The 17,642-nt window shown below is 34.8% G+C and overlaps 1 protein-coding gene across 3 annotated transcripts in view; it reads left to right on the plus strand.

Annotated features, from left to right (window-relative positions):
• The window catches only part of ARHGEF26 (Rho guanine nucleotide exchange factor 26), a 136,864-nt gene that overhangs the window by 25,633 nt on the left and 93,589 nt on the right, over positions 1-17,642 (plus strand). For all 3 annotated transcript variants that reach the window (XM_023192300.1, XM_023192299.1, XM_023192301.2), the window contains exons 5-6: positions 3,492-3,548; positions 6,850-7,010. In XM_023192300.1, the coding sequence (XP_023048068.1) occupies positions 3,492-3,548; positions 6,850-7,010 (218 nt within the window). The remainder of the gene's footprint in view (positions 1-3,491; positions 3,549-6,849; positions 7,011-17,642) is intronic.

Raw genomic sequence — 17,642 nt, forward strand, 5'->3', positions numbered from 1 at the left:
AGAGTTTATAGTTCTTTTACACATTTCTCTGCAAGGTGGAGATGCTTAGCGTAACTGGAATGAATGTAATAATGGACTCACAGTCTAAAGCTTGTCTGTTCCTTCTTAGAGTATTTATCTGAGAAGCTCAGACCTGCAAGGTACTTTAGTTTGGGCTGCCATAACAAAATTGCATAAATTGGGTAGCTTATAAACAACAGAAGTTTATTTCTCACAGTATTGGAGGCTGGAAAGCCCAAAATCAAGGCGGATTTGGTGTTTGGTAAGGGGCTGCTTTCTGACACTTAGTGCCTTCTTGCTACATCTTCACATAGTAGAAGGGTTAGGGGTTTCTCTGGGGCCTATTTTAAAGGGTATTAACCCCATTCATGGGGCAAAGCTTAATCACTTCCTGAAAGCCTCCACCTCCTAATACCATCACCTTAGGGGTTAGGATTCCAATATATGAATTTGGGAGACCAGAAACATTCAGACTATAGCACAAGGAATCAAAAGGGAAACCGACATGATTTTAGATGGAGTGTCTAATAATTACCTTTTGGATCTATACTTTGGGAGCTTACCCTTTTACAGATTTCATAACCTATGTTTTGGGTCTAACTAGACAGTATCATATCCATAGAAGAAATATCTTTTAGTGTTCTTTATTAGGTTTAGTGAATTATTAATTTCTATCTCATTTTGACATGCAAAATTTTTCAGTTATAAAGATCACAGGTCAAGAATTTCAGCATCCATTATACAGTAAATTTGTAATTATGAATTTAAAACTATTATAACATTAGCGAGTTCTGTGCCTTCACTGTCTTAATAAGGCACAGATATATGCTCATATTTTTAACATGTCAAAACTGTAGTATTGTTCACTGTCATCTTATTTGAATTATTTTCTATCCACTTAAAATGTTGAAGATACTGACATATGTTCATATATTCTCTTTAAAATTCAAAATTCACAGATTTGAACAGTTTTGTGAATTGGCTGGATTATACAAAATCAAGAACCTCACATTAAATCCAGTTCTTACTGCTTTTTTAAAAAATACTTTTGCAGTTCTGCTTGTTGATGGCATATTTAAATAAGAAATTTAAACCAGTGAGGAATAAGAAAGTTCAAATGAGGTTGCTTTGGCTGTCTGTGTGTTTAAAGAAGTGTTGCTTTGGCTGTCTACGTCTTCCCATTTGTACCCAGCTGAAGCTGGTATGAAATGTATATTTTAGAAATGAAGCCAGGCGCAGTGGCTCACGTCTATAATCCCAGCACTTTGGAAGGCCGAGGCGAGCAGATCACCTGAGGTCAGGAGTTCCAGACCAGCCTGGTCAATGTGGTGAAACCCCCTCTCCACTAAAAATACAAATATTAGCCAGGCACCGTGGTACACACCTGTAATCTCAGCTCCTCATCCTCAGGAGGCTAAGGCAGGAGAATTGCTTGAACCTGGAAGGTGGAGGTTGCAGTGAGCCGACATAGCGCCACTGCACTCCAGCCTGAGCGACAGAGTGAGATTCTGTCTCAATAAATAAATAAATAAGAAAAAGGAGCCTGTACAATTTTAATTTCTTTCACTTTATATATCAAGTAAGACTCATAGGTTTTAGAAGCTGGTATGTTATATTTTCTTGCCCACAAATGGAGACAATAGAAACACTTGAAGAAATGTGATAAATTTGACAGTACTTTAGATTCTCTTAGCAAAAATTGGTAAACTTCAAAAAGGATGTATATTTTAAGACTATAGGTATAAACGTATGTTTTTCATGCCAAAAAAGCCTGGAATGTCAAGTGATTTTTACTTAAGTTTACAGATACGGTCACTGTTTCTGAATTTGAGAATTTTCAGAGGTATTTCCTATGAAAAACTTTGTACACATTCTTTCCCCTTCTTTTCTTTCTTTTCCTTTCTTCCTCCCTCCTTTCCTCTCTGCCTTTCTTTCTTCCTTATTTCCATTTGGTGTTATTCACCTACATTCTCATTCTCCCCCAATTGTCTCTTCTCTGCTCTCTGTCAGTCTTCTTGGGGTCCCCTTTTCAAATCATTCTTCCCCTTTTCAGATCATTCTCTCCCCTCCTGGGTTTCATCTCTCCACCTTGATCAGTCTCTGAAATCTTCTTGCCTGTTCATGACCTTCTACTCCAGACACCTGCTGTATGGTGCTACTTAATTTGAAGTTGACTGTGGAAGGGCGGACAAAATGACTCTTCTGGGCCTCGGAGGAAGAATCTGGAGAGCCTGTTCTGTTACAGGGCATGGAAGGATGGAGACAGGAGCACAGGCCCAGGAGCAGCAGCCTGGCAGCCAGCGATGAGGAGCTGCTTTGTCATAACTTAGAGGAAACTTTCAGGCTCCCCAAATATGCGACCCTTCAGTTTTCTTAATCAGAATACAAGAATGCTTCCCGGAATCTCTTTTTCTAGCACCATAGTTTTGCTAATTCCTTCCTGATGGCTTTTTTATAAAGGAATATTTTACTATCTGTCATGTTACTATTAGTGAAAGATTATAATTCTGTATATTAATACTTTATCTTTGTCAAAACTACCTTCTCTTTCCCTTCAAAGGAGCAAGTACTTTAGTTGTGGGTTTACCCTCTCTGTTGATCGGACAAAGTACTCTTAATTCCTCAGTAAACTAGCTGTCATCTGTGTGGATCTCTAAGCCCAGGTTTTTCATTCTCTTCTCAAGATTTTTTGGGTCTGAACCCCATTTGGGTGGAGATGCCACTGGCATGGAAATTCTTGCTGATGACCTCACCTGCAGAGATTGTGGGCATGACACCTGTATATCTATCTGCCAGGCTTTGGGTCATGCAGGAAATCCTGTGAAATTCCTCGTCAGGGTTAACCAAAGGGAGCAGCTCTGAAGGGTTACATTCTTCTGGCCAGTCTCCTCCCTTATTAAAATGTGTAAAGAATCCTTTTTAGCCATGAATTCTTGCTGACAGGCTGACCCAGGGTCAGGATGGTGGTAAGAACATTCCAAGACATATGTGGACTAAAAAAACACATGGAAACTGGTACAGACTTGATATTAGAAGGGGTCTTAGTGATGCTAGCCCAACCCTTAGAAATGGGGTGCCTTTCATATAAAGTAGGGGATCCCTAACCAATAATGTTGACTAAAAGCATTAGCCCTGGAATTGGACCGGCATCGATGCAGATCCTGGCCTTGTTACCTATTAGCTATGTGCTCTTGGATCCTAAGCCTCCGTTGTTACCCCCATCTGTGAAATGGGGAAAAGAACAATATCAGCTCTCTAGAGTTTGTATGAGGATTCATTGGGAAAACGGGTGTAAAATGCTTAGTATATTTTTTGACACACTATAAATATTTAGTAAATAATTGCTGATTAATTAATAATAAATTGATGAATTCAACATTTTGTATAGTTTCTCTTAATTCATTTTTGAAGGGCATAGAGTTATGCCTTGAATAATAAGGAAACTTTTAAAGTATTGATAAACGAGTCAACTCTACTTTGCTTTAAACTAGGTGAAAAGAAATGGATTATCTCAGACAGTAAGCCAAGAAGAAAGAAAGAGACAAGAGGTATGTTTCTATTGAGCAGCTGCTTTAGAGCTCTGGAGTGTGCATGTCAGTCTCTGCTCTTTGGTGTTTTCACTTTTTGTGTGCACTTGTTCAGTGTTGTCCTTTGAAAACTGTATTTGTTTAACAAAAGCAGTAAGTGATCATTTTAAAGTAAAGCTACACATAAGCCCCCAGAAAAGAAAAAATTTTAAATATCTCAACATCACTCAACATCATTTGATTTTAAACAACAAAGCCCCTAGTTCAGGTATTTAAACTGAGAGAAATATGATAAAGAATGAAACCAACGTTGGATCCTAGAACTGAAAAAGGATGTTTATGGAAAAACTGATCGTCACATTAGTCTGATGATCACATGTAGCCTTTTTATGTAAGATAACCTAGGTTAGGGAAAGCTGGATGAAGCATACAGGGGGCTCTGAACACTCTTTGCAAGTTTTCTATAAATTTAAAATTTTACCAAAATAAAAAGTTTATTTAGTAAAAAAAAAAAAAACAGGTTAATAATGGAGTTTTACAACTTGAAGTTTAAATCAATGCAGTTTGAGAAAATTGCATATTGTAATAATATTGTGAAGCTCTCAAAGCATTTTCATCTTGCTTCATGCATATTAGTGTGTGTGCATGTGTGTATGTCAATGCATATGCATGCATATACATTGATTCCACAAAGGACACAAGGATGTCCTTTTTTTTTTTTTGGTTGGCATTAAGAATAAAGCAAAATTTAAGGGTGCAGTATAGTGCCATTTTTCCAAGTTTTAAAAAAATAATAGTATAGAACTTTGGTGTACCTATCCACTGAGAATTAACAAATGTATAACAATTGTAATTTTTCTCCTTTTTTAAAAAGAACATAAAACTGGTAGTGTAGAAGGCCTGCATTCTCTTCCTTAGTCCCATTGCTTTCCTTTCCTCCCCAGAGACAACAACTGGTACATATACTTCCAGCCTGTGTTTTAAAATTGTGTATAACCTACACACACATATTTGTGCATGTGTGTGAAAATGTATAGGTATGATATTATTCTGTGCATATTTTTTGGTTATTTGTTTTTTACACTCAACGTTATTTTTGAGATTATTCATGTTAACGCATATGAATCTAGATCATTGATTTCAATCATATAGTATTCCCTTCTATGAACACCACCTTTAAAGATTTTTTATCTATTTTTCCAATGCTGGACAGTAGATGGGACTTTTTCCTTCACTGTTAACATTGTGATGTAAAAATATTTCCCTCTCCTTGTAGCTAAATTTAAAAGCTCCTCCAAGGTATTAATCCCATTTGAACATTTCTGTTCTTTTAAACCTTATATATTTAAACCTTGCCTATTTCTATCATATTCTGAAAATATTTATTCAGACTTTCTATTCCTATATAGCTATTTCTACGTGCTATATATAACAGGTCTAATCTAATTTGCTTTTAAAGAGTTGATAGTATTATTGTAGTATATTTTAGCAATTATTTTATTAAACGTATTATAATAAACTACCAATTATTTACCTTTTCCTGTGATCTGTTATAAATAGTTCATTATGTCTTTTTGCCCAGTTTGGATATTTGGATTAGATTACACACTCTCTCCTTGATGTAATCAGAAGTAAAGAGTGAGCAGAGTGGGGGAAAAGAAGGAATGAAATGACTTCAGACAGCTGTCTCCTGTCACAATTCATTATACACTGAACATCTGTCTGTCCACCAAACTTGAAACATACCTCAAAATTTATTTCAAGGAATCAAGACAAAAGCCAAATGAATGAGATTTTATAACCCTAAATGTTTTCCTTGGGAGATAACAAAGGTTTTATTAGTTTAGCCCTTCAAAAAACAAATTAAAATAAATTATGTAAAATGTTGAATTCAGCAGTATTGATTTTTGGTTCTCAAAGCCCTCAACACTTAATCACATTAATAAATTAGCATAGTTCAGCATTGAAGAAGTGAAAAATGTCTTTGCTGTTTCAAATATTTTAAGTCATTCCAAGGCATCATATACATCAACACCTGAAATCCATTATTTATGGTCCAGAAGGTAAATTTTTCTTTAATTTGCTTTGTGTATAGTTTTTGGGGGTTATTGTATTGATTGAAAAAATCACGCAGTATACAGGTTAAATGAGACTCTTAACATTTTTTAACTCTTTACTCTTCAGATAGTTAAGTCACTTAATTTCATGAAACACAGCTGAGGCTAGATTAGCACATTTAAGTAAGACCCAAGTCCCTAAACCTTACAGAAGTTAAAAGTGGAGGTGAACACTGAGATTAGCACTTCTAACCTGATTTCTAAAGTATGGAGCACCCATCAGCACCTGCTTGTGCCTTTCCTGCTCCCACCCAGCCACAGTACCCTCTGCTCTTTGGGGCAAGGACTTGAAGGGGTGGAGCCCTGGAGATCAGGGTGATGAAGGCAGCATTACCAGGGAGCTTTCCAGGAAGGCTGTGAATCTTAGGCCTGCATTTTCCCTGTATCCCTTTTTAGAGGATCTGAATTTGATTTTGTTAAGGATCTAGATGAATTCCTTACACAGGGCGTTGGAGTCTTATCCACATATGTGGGTTGGTATTTCATCGTTAGTACTTATCAGGAAAACCACTGTGTGCCTGCCACTGAGAGTCTCTGCAGAGAGTCCTTTGCTCCACTGATGAGAGTGGAGAGTGTGACTTGTTGAACAGATGGAATTACTTTCAATTGCATGAGTTTATATAAAAGAATTCCTGTGGCTGATAAGAACCTTTTGAGGGTAGACACAGTCCTACCAGAATATTTGCTGTTATTGACTAAAATTAGATTAAGCGTGGAGAGAGGAAGAGCATGACACACAAGAGGGAAGGGAAGGAAGGTGTGAGAAATTTTCTCTGAGTCTCAAGAGAGGACCATAAATCCTTACTGTCCCTAAAGCAGCATGCTTTGAAAGCAGGACTGGAGGAGATGACCCCAAAGGTTAATTAGTGTCACACTGAGATTTTATGACATGCCCTAGCTTCCTTCCATAGATTCTACCCCTTGGCAAAAGCATGACCTCAGGATGTGATGTCAAGTCATCCACATGCTTTCATTTTTTTCATATTTACAGATAGTGATTATTTTTTAAGATTTGGGTAAATGTGTATTATGTAAAGAGAGCAGTTTAGTGATGTTGTTTCTTTAATGCTTCTCTTTTTGTACTTTCCAAGATATTATACTTGAAAAGTGGAATATCTTGTTATTCTTATAGCAAAATTATGACAGCTATATTTAGTTCTTTAATCAAAATAATTAATAATACATTTCTTTGTCCTTCTTACCAGGCTATCTTTGAAGTCATATCCTCTGAACATTCATATCTTCTCAGTTTGGAGATCTTGATACGAATGTTTAAAAATTCTAAAGAACTGAGTGATACAATGACTAAAACTGAGAGGCACCATCTTTTCTCCAATATTACAGACGTCTGTGAGGCAAGCAAAAAGTAAGTGTGCTGCACTCTGCCTTTGGTCGTGCTAAGAAGTTGCATACTAATAAACACTTTGTTATCTCTAAAGGAAGGCATTTCAGGTCGTAAAGTCTCATTTAATTGGCTTTTGTCTTGATTCCTTGAAATAAATTTTAGATATGTTTCAAGTTTGGTGGATAGACAGATGCTCAGTGTGTAATGAATTGTCACAGCAGACAGCTGTCCGAAGTCACTTTATGCCTTCTCTTTCCCCACTTCACTTGCTCTTTATTTATGATTGCATCAAGGAGAGGGCCTTGGTTTGGTGCTAGTCTGTAATATTTATCCATTTCAGTAAAGAAAGAGTAAGCCTCAGGCTTAAGTCTTCTATAGGCAATATCTGGCTACAATTTAATAATATTTATTTTCATTATATTTAAGATTTTTTGCTTTACTTTTCGTCATGAAAAGTAGATAAAATCATATAATAAACTTTTATTCATTCAAAACTTATATTTAGCAGTTGTTAAAATTTTCCATATTTACTTATCTATTATTTTTGCTTAAATTTTTCCAACTATATACATAGGATGTTTTACTTATAAATGCTTCACTATTCAGCTCTTATGAATAAGTTTATTTTCTTACATAACTACATCGTTGTGGTCATACTTATGATGATGCTTTTATGATTTTATTCTATTTAATTTTTGTGTGTGTAAGTAATAGATTCACATATTTTAAAATTCCAAAAATACAAAAGATCCTATAGTAAAATGTCATTCGTATACTGTTCCCTGGCCACCTGAAACACAACCACAGTCAACATTTGCTTTCTCGTATATCTTTTTAGTAATACTTTATGATTATGTAAGAAAAAATATGTATTCTTTTCTTGTTTTTACTTAAATCTTACCATACTATAAACACTGCTCTGCCCATTACTTTTTTTTTTTACCTCTATCCTGGAGATTATAGCATATCTGCACATTAAACAACTTTCCTCATTCATTTTTATGTTGTTTTCCTTGGAATTATTTGTTGAAGAAATCAGGTCATTTGTTCTGTAGAATTTCCCATGAAGCACATAATGTATGGGTGGTGATCAGTACCAGATCCATTAATTCGTTAAGGATTGCAAAACAGTGTTACTCTAATTTATCATTCTTTATTCATTTTGTAGCCAAAATATTTCTATAAAGGGAAAGGTACATCCATCTGTTCATATGCTCAAGTGGTAAAGTTCACCTTATTCTACTATTAATGCTCAAATTGTTTCATCTTTGATCTTAATTTTTTTTATTATTTTCTTGCTATATGACATTTGAAGATGTTAAAGGATTATGTTTTACAGTTCCTGCTCCAGGCCTGGAAAACGCCATTTCCCCCAAGAGCTCTGGTGTCTTTTGAGATGAAGTGGTATTTTAAAACCTCAGTGAATACCAGGGGTGCTCATTGCTAAGTGGTTTTAGGCTGTTTCAGTAGATAGCCAGAAAAAAAAATCCAAATTTTTCTCTGTAAAACTAGATATATTCAAAGCCCATAGACACTCCAAATTTATCAAAGTGTACGTATTAAATAGGTACTTTTTAATATATCAATTATACCTCAATAAAGCTTAAAACATGAAAAAGGAAGTCTAGTTTTTATTTCCGTCCCCTCTATCCTATTCCCTTCCCATATAGATACTCTTAAATAAGTTGTTTATCTTTGTTTTTTATAATAAACATATGCATATGTTTATGTATATGTATTCCCCTCCCTTTCTTAGATAAATGAAAGCATGGTCTACTTATTTTTCTCAACCTCTTTATTCACGTAACAACATATGTTAGAGGTTACTCCATAGTAGTTTATGGAGATGTTTTACTCCTTTCTCCAGCAAGTGACTGTGTAGTAGTTTATTCATCCAGCCCCCTATCTATATGAGCATCAGGATTATTTTCAGTCTTACTGTTACAGAGAGTCTTTCTTTGTGCTTACACCCTGCTGTATTTTAGCCATTCTATCTTTGAGATTTTCTAGAAATAGGATTGCTAGGTCAACGGGTAAATGCGTATACTATTTTGTAAGATACTGCCAAATTCTTCTTCAAAGAAATTGTACCATTTTGCAATACCACCAAGAATAGATGAATGCTTGCTTCCCCCAAAGTCTTTCTAGCAGAATATGTCAACAAACCTCTAGATTTTTGTCAATCTGATAGGTAAGAAGGATTATCTGAGCATAGTTTTAGTTAGCATTTCTCTTATAAGCTTTTCCAAATGAATAAGAGCCATCTGGAACATAGTATGTGTCAGGAAAATACTATTAAACTAATAATATTCCTCTATGATATTGAAACAATTTAAAATTTGAGATAAGCGCTAACATTACATCAACAAAAGTGAAGGAAGGAAAGAGGTTTTCTAATGCTCCCTGAAACAGAAGAATATTTTCTTTGACTAGATCAGCAGTGTTAACATGTAAGTTTGGCTTAGCTAATCAAAGAGAATTATCTGCTTGATAAGAAAGAGAGGGAAAAAGTATTAGCATTTTTTTTTTTCTGCTCTGAGAAAGATAGAAGCTGTTAGAGGCATCTTATCTGAAAAAGTTAATACAAGTAGAAATGATGAACATAACTTAGTTTATCAAATACCAAACTATTAGAATCCAGGATATTCCCTGAAGCTTGAAGGACGTGTATGTTCATTTATTTAGTTATTATTTTAGTTATCTTTTATGGAATACTTATCATTCATACCAAGCATTATGTTATAGCCTTTTCAGTAGAGTATGTATGTACCCCTAAGTAGACTGCCCTCAATGAACAAAGTCTTAGGATAAATAACAAAAGTATTAATATAGTTCATGGTTAGTAGGCATGTAAAGATCATCACTCTAAGAGGTCAGGAAAACTGAAAGAAAATTCTAAAAGAACTGTAATAGTAATATGGGTTTAGTTTAGTAAACTATGTATACCTATGTAGTGTATGATTATATAACCAATAAAATGCTTTAAAGGAATATTTAATAATATGGACTGTTTTTCTAATATATTTAGATTTTTAAAGCAGATCTAAAGAGTGGGATTTTATATTGTTTTAGATTTTAATTATTTGAAAGGTAATTTATCAAAACATAAAGGATAATTATCTTTAATGAATTATGAGCTATTTTAATTTCTGTCTTTGTAGTTTTCTGTAGTTTCAGCTTCTACAATAAACATAATGTAGTTAGAAAAGGAAACACAAGGAAAGGAGAAACAAGCAGTAAGAAATGTGAGCCCGAAATAATGCGGGGGAAGTCACTGGACATGGCTGACAAATTCACAATTGGCTAACCTTGAAATAAGTCATTTTATTTAAAGTATAGATTAAAATTTTACTTTAATTTCAATCATTCACAAAATTTAAATCATTTAAGATTTTATTAAAAATTTTTATTTCTGTCATAGCTTATAGTAAGGGGCTATTTTGAACATTTTTGTCTTTTTTATTTAAAAAAGAAAACTGAGATACTTTTCAGCCTCCATTAAAAGAAAAGGAAATATCTGTATTCTTTACATTTTTATTTTGTTTTCACTTCTAATGCAATACTTTAATATGGATATCTGCCTTTGTGATAATTTGATCTCTGTTATATTTCAACTAGGAATGTTCAGCTTTTACATGATAACTTTGTGTCTATATCATAATAACTTACATTACAAAAGTGTTTTTGATTTCGTTTGAAACGCTCATTTCAGATACAGCCCTTTTGAAATTCAAAGTTCAAGAGTGACACCCAGGTGTTGACAACTGCTTATGTATTAGTCATGAAAGAGTTTACAGTCCCAAGAAAATGCGAAATAAAATCTTGAATAAAATAAATGATCAGTGTCTGAATTAGATATTACAGAGTAAGAATGGTATTGTTAAGTATGTCATAACCAGGGCTCTCTTCATTGTTTTACTTTCACCTAATGAAAAATTATAGCTATAGGTGATGACATATTCAATATAGCTTGTGGTCAGAACATCCTTGACATCCAAATTAACAGTGTGTTGTCTAGTCCCCTTCATTGTGGCTTAGGTTGTTGACTGCCAATAAATAACACTAAGATTTATGTAAGTTGACACTGTTTGAAAACAGCAGGGACAACAATCATTTTGACTGTGTGTGTGTGTGTGTGTGTGTGTGTGTGTGTGTGTGTGTATGTATAGTAGTATGTCTCTGCAAAATTCTTTTCTTCTTTTAAAAAAATTTTCACTTCAGTTAACACTTAGGGCCTCCTATTCTACAAGGCTCCTAAATTCCAAAGCATTTCAACTGGGAGCATCTGCCCAGGGGCTGTTGGTTCTTGGGACCCATGGTGGTTGGTGAACACCCTCCAATGTATTTGTAGAGGCGTTTTAGGGCACTTTCCTTGAAATGGAAAGGTTTGGGTGGTATTTACCCCCTAAAGATACTTGGGAATGCATTTTTGGTTGCCCCAGTAGACATGGAGGGCTGTTGACATTAGTAGGTGCGGGGCAGGGTTCCAGGCATCCTACACTTAGTAGGGCAGTCCGAGATAGGCATGAATTGTTCCACCCAAATGCCACTAAAGCCTTTTTTGAGATGCATGGATGGAGTAAAAAGAAGACAAATGTCAGAATTTTGACAAAGAAACATTTAAGGAGCCTGTGGGTTGGGACAGAAATGAAGTAAATAGGATAAGAGGAACTGCACAGTGTGCATGGATCTTTCTGATGTTCTTTGGCTATAAAGGGTTTGCCTCTCTTATTAACACCTTCCTGTTACTCTCTGTCGGTACCATGGCCTAACAATTGTTTGTTTTCTAACCCTCCTTAAAAGGAGTGTGTGGGAAGTTAGAATCCTACTGATTGTTTTTACCCTGCCTAAGAAGGGTGATACACTTTCCTTTTGCATGGAATGATTAGAGCTAAATTCTTTAAAATTAGGTAGTGCCTAGATGGCTTTGGGTCAATGTCAGGGAAAAAGCCTTTGACTTCCAACTCTACTTCTTTCTGCTTTAACTGTACCAACTTCTTCCCTCTGACTCAAATTCATGAGCTCTTCCTGGTTTCATGGTCTCCTTGTCTTTTAAGGACCTCAGCTATCTTAAAAGCCTGATCATCTCATGAAAAATGGAGTATTAGATAATCATTTTTCAATTAGAAATGAATAGGTTTAATTCGTAACTAAACATCACACATAGTATATACTTTGCTTATTTTCATATTTCCTTTGATTTTTTTTTTTTTTTTGGTTCTTCCCCCACAAATCTATGGTTACTTAGGATAATTTATAGATAATTGCTTTGTTAATAGAAAAAGACCTATAAATATGATTAACTTACATTAATTTGCAACAGAATATGTTCTAATACCAATTGTTTTTAAATTTAAGATACATCCCTATTAAAAGACTGATACTATTAGGAAAGAAAATTGTCTTTTGTAGAAGACTGAATGTTAACCCTTTTCCCCTATTTAGAAACTCTTAAGGTCTAAGTAAGGTCTTTTGTGTTAAAAAGTTTTCTGCAAAATGAAAATTAGATGAGTCTTTGCTTTGATGTCTCATAAAAAGATGTGTTTTTACTCTCAATTCTGAGTTTTCGTTCTAAATATCTAGGTTATGTTAACAGTCTTTCATTTAATTTTTTTCAATAACAGAGTGTGCTGTTATTAGTACCCTATAAAATATGCTACTGAAGACCTTTGCAAGGTACTTGTTTCTCTTTTTCCAATTGCAAAGTTAAAACATTGGTATTCTTTGGAAAACCATTTAAAGCTAAAACTATGCTTGTCTTCAATTTCTGCAGAGTAAAGTAAAAATATCCATCAATATGCTTTTGTGTCCTGAGGAACTGAATTTGTTCCCAACATATAATGAGCAGTGAATGCTAAATTCTCTGGTTTCTGCTTTGTGTAGCAGAGTAAATTACAATAATAGTAAACATACAAAATAGTACTTACCCTGTACTTGCTTCTCCAGAAGTTTTTTCCCTAATTTTAATCAAACTGTATTAAAATTGAAATGCCATATGACATTAAAATCTACTTTACATGCACATGCTTTAATATTATTTTATGAAATGAGTTCATATTACCGGAAAATGACAATTTATGTAAATAATAGTATAGCATATCTACCTTATGAAATATGTTTCTGTTTGTTAATTAAAATTCTAAACTTTAATGCATAAGCAAATAACAGTAAACCTTCAAAAGTCTTTTGTAGTATGAATATTAAAATTTCAACCTCCCTGACTAATTCTTAAAGCTAAATTTTGAAGGAAAAACACATGAAATTTAACTAGGCCAGAGAATATGGAACATATTAAGTTGTAGAACCTGTTTAATTTTTGCCCTGAAGTAATGGCTGTTGCTGTTTATTTTAGCAAATGTTATTTTCTTATTCCATATATACTCAATATAAACTTACCGCAGAGTCTTTGGTAAATAAAGCCATTACCTTATTTTCCTGACTATAACAGAGAAAGTTTATTCTTTCTAAAATCAATTTCTTCAAATGACAGTTGAAAGGCAGTGACATTCAGAAGCTTCTCTTTATGACACTTTTTGACTTTTTCTCTGAGATGAATGACAAAGAAGTTCATTTGAAATTCACCCAAAGTATTTTCACAGTACTTCAAAGTAAGTCTATGTGAGTATTCTAGTCCATGTTGTTCAGCTCTTATCAACAACCAGTGTCTGCAGTAATAGTAAAAGAAATAGGTAGTTGTTTAGGTATTATTTCAATAAAGAAGGAAATACTGATGATATTTTAATAGATGCAGTCCTTTTGGGTAAGGCTGCAGAAAAACAGTGTGGGATCTGAAGTCTTTGTACAATTGAACAGGAGGCCAGTTAAAGATGACTGATTAGAGACATGCGCTGTATTCGTTCTCTTCTAAAATCCCGGTACTCCAGCCTGGGCGACAGAGCGAGACTCCGTCTCAAAAAAAACAAAAAGAAAATGATGGGAAGGTCAATATGCAAGGAAAAAGAAAACAAGAATAGCCACAATAGCTACTCTATTTTGGAATCTGAAATATTTTGGAGCCTGAAAAACCTGAGATGACCTGAGATGGTTGCTCAGTAAGGCAGGAAAGTTTAAATCTAGACTGGTAGTGAGGAAAACCAAGGATCAACCAGACTTAAATCCCAGAACCTCTGAAAGGTGGTGCATTGTTTGACTGATTAGTTCTTCCTTCACAAATCTATGGTTACTTGGAATAATTTATAGATAATTACTGTATTAATAGAAAAAGACCTATGAATGTGATTAACTTACATTAATTTGGTCTAGGACTAGGTTAAAGGTAATTCCTAGGTGCAGGAATAGATGATGAAGTTGGGTAAAGGTGTGACTAAAACTGCAAGTTTCATGTAAATCTGTTTGAGAAGTAGTCAGACCCTAGATCCCCTCTTTGACTGTACGCAGCAAGATGATGACCCTCTTTACCCGAGCAGCAGGGCAGCATTGGTGAACACTGGGCCAGGAGACCCAGGACCACATAAGAAGGGGACTGTTGTATAGGAAACAAAATATAGTGGCAGTTGGCTCCCATAGCCTTCTGCCCTACTCTCCTTTTGGAATGCTGGTAGCCAGGTGTGTGTGTGTGTGTGTGCGCGCACTTTGCTCCCTTTTTGTCAAATAGTGATTGGCATAGTATAGGTTAAGTAGCATTTTACCATTTTTGTCAGTGAATTTATGTTCAAATACATTACTATTAATAGCATTATTAAGTTTTGCAGGAAACAATAAGTTGAGGATTACAGCAGAAATATAAAAAGCCTCAAGCCTTAAGAAATATCCATTTTAGTATCATGTTAGGCAAGTACTTGTTGACTTTAAATCTTGCTTTCTCTATTTAATAAGGATGATAGTCTACTTAACCTATAAGATTGTTTTGAGGATTAAATGATACACATAAGATGCTTAGCGTAACACTAGGCAAGTTCTTTCGCAGCAATTATTTTGTTGATGTTACTATAATCATTTTTATCATCTGTGTCTGGTATTCTGAAATGTCTCTGGATTTTGTATTTGTTGACTTTTGAATGTATATGCCTCTGCCAGCGCTGGTCTAGGACTAAGTTAAAGAATAGGTCTTGTTTTATGCACATCTAGTGCAATGGTTTGCATGAGTTTATTTTTAAAGATAGTTGTTGCACAATATTACATTTTAGCAATCATCTTTATTTTGACGTTGAGTGAATCAAAGTAAATAGATTCTTCCATAATTATACAGAATTAATTGTGACCTAGATTAGGACTAAAACCTGAGCTATTTCTTCCAACCAGCCTGATGTTTTCTTTGTGAGTCGTAGATTCCTTGGATCAGTGATTCAGAGCGGGCCCTGGCATGCTTCAGCTGCCAATTAGACCATTTTTCCTGGTCACTTTTTGCAGGCATTTGAACCCATTATGCTCTTTTTGCATTGCCTTTACAAGTTCTAAGTCTGTGGATTCTGAGTTGTCACATGGAGATTTAAACTTGGATAATGAGCCTGGTTGGGACAGACTAAAGTGTTATCAACTTAGTCATTAGCTGTTATCAATCTTAAACTAGGGTAGAAATTTATGGAAAAAGAAACAATGACTAGGGTTTGGTTGCAGTGTTTCATCTGCATTGCATTTATAGCTGTGGATTTTGAACCATTACATGGATTTTGACTCTGCCAGTTGTGAGTAAAATAAGCAGGACCACACAGTTTTTCTGGCTGATGGAAAAGATTTTAATTTAAACTTTGTGTTCTAGCCAAGTTAAAGCTAGCACTTGATTTAAGTAGAAGGGAGATGGTTGATGAATTAAGTTTCAAAAGCAGACTTTTTAAAGCCTTCTAATTGCTTATCATAGGATATTGCCTCTGATTGCTATGCATTAATGATTAGCATCTGGGCATCAATTCTGTGTTTCTCCAAACACTTTCCTTATTTCATCTGATTTAATCCTTCATAGCATGCTGTGAAGTATGCCAAATCCTTGAGTAATGTTGTTTTGCTATAATGTTGATGGTGGGGAAAAAATGGATTCCCAGCCAGGGCCATTGCATGTGTGGAATTTGCATGTTCTCCTGGTGTCTGCGTGGGTTTTCTCCAGGTACTCAGGTTTCCTTCCACCTCTCGAAGATGTGCACATTAGGTGAATTGGCGTGTCTGTGGTCCCAGTCTGAATGAATGTGGGTGTGTGAGAGTGAACTGTGATGGAAGGGGTGTCCTGTCCAGGCTTGGCTCTTACCTCGCCCCCTGAGTTGCCGAGATAGGCTCTGGCCAGGTGTGACCCTGAACTGGAATAAGATGCTTGGGAAAGGAATGAATGAATGAATGCAAATGATTACGAAATACAAATTTGTGTAATATATGATAATCATACAAATGCACTACAATAAACGATGCTTTTCGAAAGCGCTCATTGAGCCACCGTATTTGTGATTGTTTTCGAACTGTGTGGTAGTAGGAGGTGCTCCTTCCAATTTTCACTTTGCAAACATTTATACCTTGATTTAACCCACTACTGTCACTCACTGATTCACCAAAAATTGGGTAAATAATTATCTTGCTTGTTTTTACTTCTCTTTCTTAAATATATGGATAGCTTACACTTATTTCAATGTTTAATATTAGAAATGTTTTGAGTGTTTATTTAGAAGTTTAGGGATTTTTTTTTTGACCAGAAATATCCTGTAGGAACTTAAATTTTGTTCATATCAATTAGCCTGTGGCAAAATTAGTTTAGTTTTATATCATTTTGCTTACAGTTGCAGCCTCCAAAACCTATCAACAACATTGTGATGACTTACTGTACTATCATTTCCCTTTTGTGGGTCAGGAGACTGAGGCCTAATAGTTATGTGGATTTGTTTGAAGTCATTCATCTAACTGGAATTGTACCTAGTGAGTTTTTTGATCCTTCCCAATGTATTGGCATAGACTGTTTGTTCAAAAATACATATATATTTGTTAAGTGCAGTTAAGAGTTCAGTCTACAGAACTAAATTTTAATTTAAATTTTAATCTGCCAGGGATTACACATCTGGAAAATTATTTGAACTTGCGCCTGTTGGTGTACATCACCCATGGAGCTAGTTCAGAGGGAGTGATTAGATTTTTATCTCGTATTTGAATGTCTTTGACCTCTTAGAATATGGAGACTTAAGAGCAAAGAGCATCTTGTTTTCTGTGGCGCAGTTCTGTGGCACATCATAAAGGTCATTGTCTTATCGTTTTCTCATGGACATTGTTCCCGAAGTGAGGAATATTGTCCGTATCTTTAGCATAAGCAGTCTGTGAATGTGTCCCAATGGTTGTGGCACTGCAGTATTCTCTAGAAATAACCTAATTGATTATAAAAGTATCTCATAATCTGAAGTCTCTGGAGTTTGTACTTACTACCTTTTGCATATGTACTGTCTTTATATATTTTCCTCAGATTAAAAAAATACCCAAATAACTTACACTAAACTCCTTAAACTACTTTACAGTGATTTTAGGAAGAAAAGAAAATGTATGTTTGGAAAGTGCTAACTTAATTTAGGTTCTAATTTTCTGCTTTTTGGTCTAAAAAATCTGTTTCCAGAATAAACGTTTGTAGAAAATGATTTTGCAAGTCTCTTTTTAGGACTTAAAGAATTTCTTATCTCTTAGGTGCTGATATAAATACTGAGCAACCTCACAACAAAATATTTTAATTTT

This window comes from Piliocolobus tephrosceles, chromosome 2, assembly GCF_002776525.5.
Source record: "Piliocolobus tephrosceles isolate RC106 chromosome 2, ASM277652v3, whole genome shotgun sequence".
NCBI classification, from domain to species: Eukaryota; Metazoa; Chordata; class Mammalia; order Primates; family Cercopithecidae; genus Piliocolobus; species Piliocolobus tephrosceles.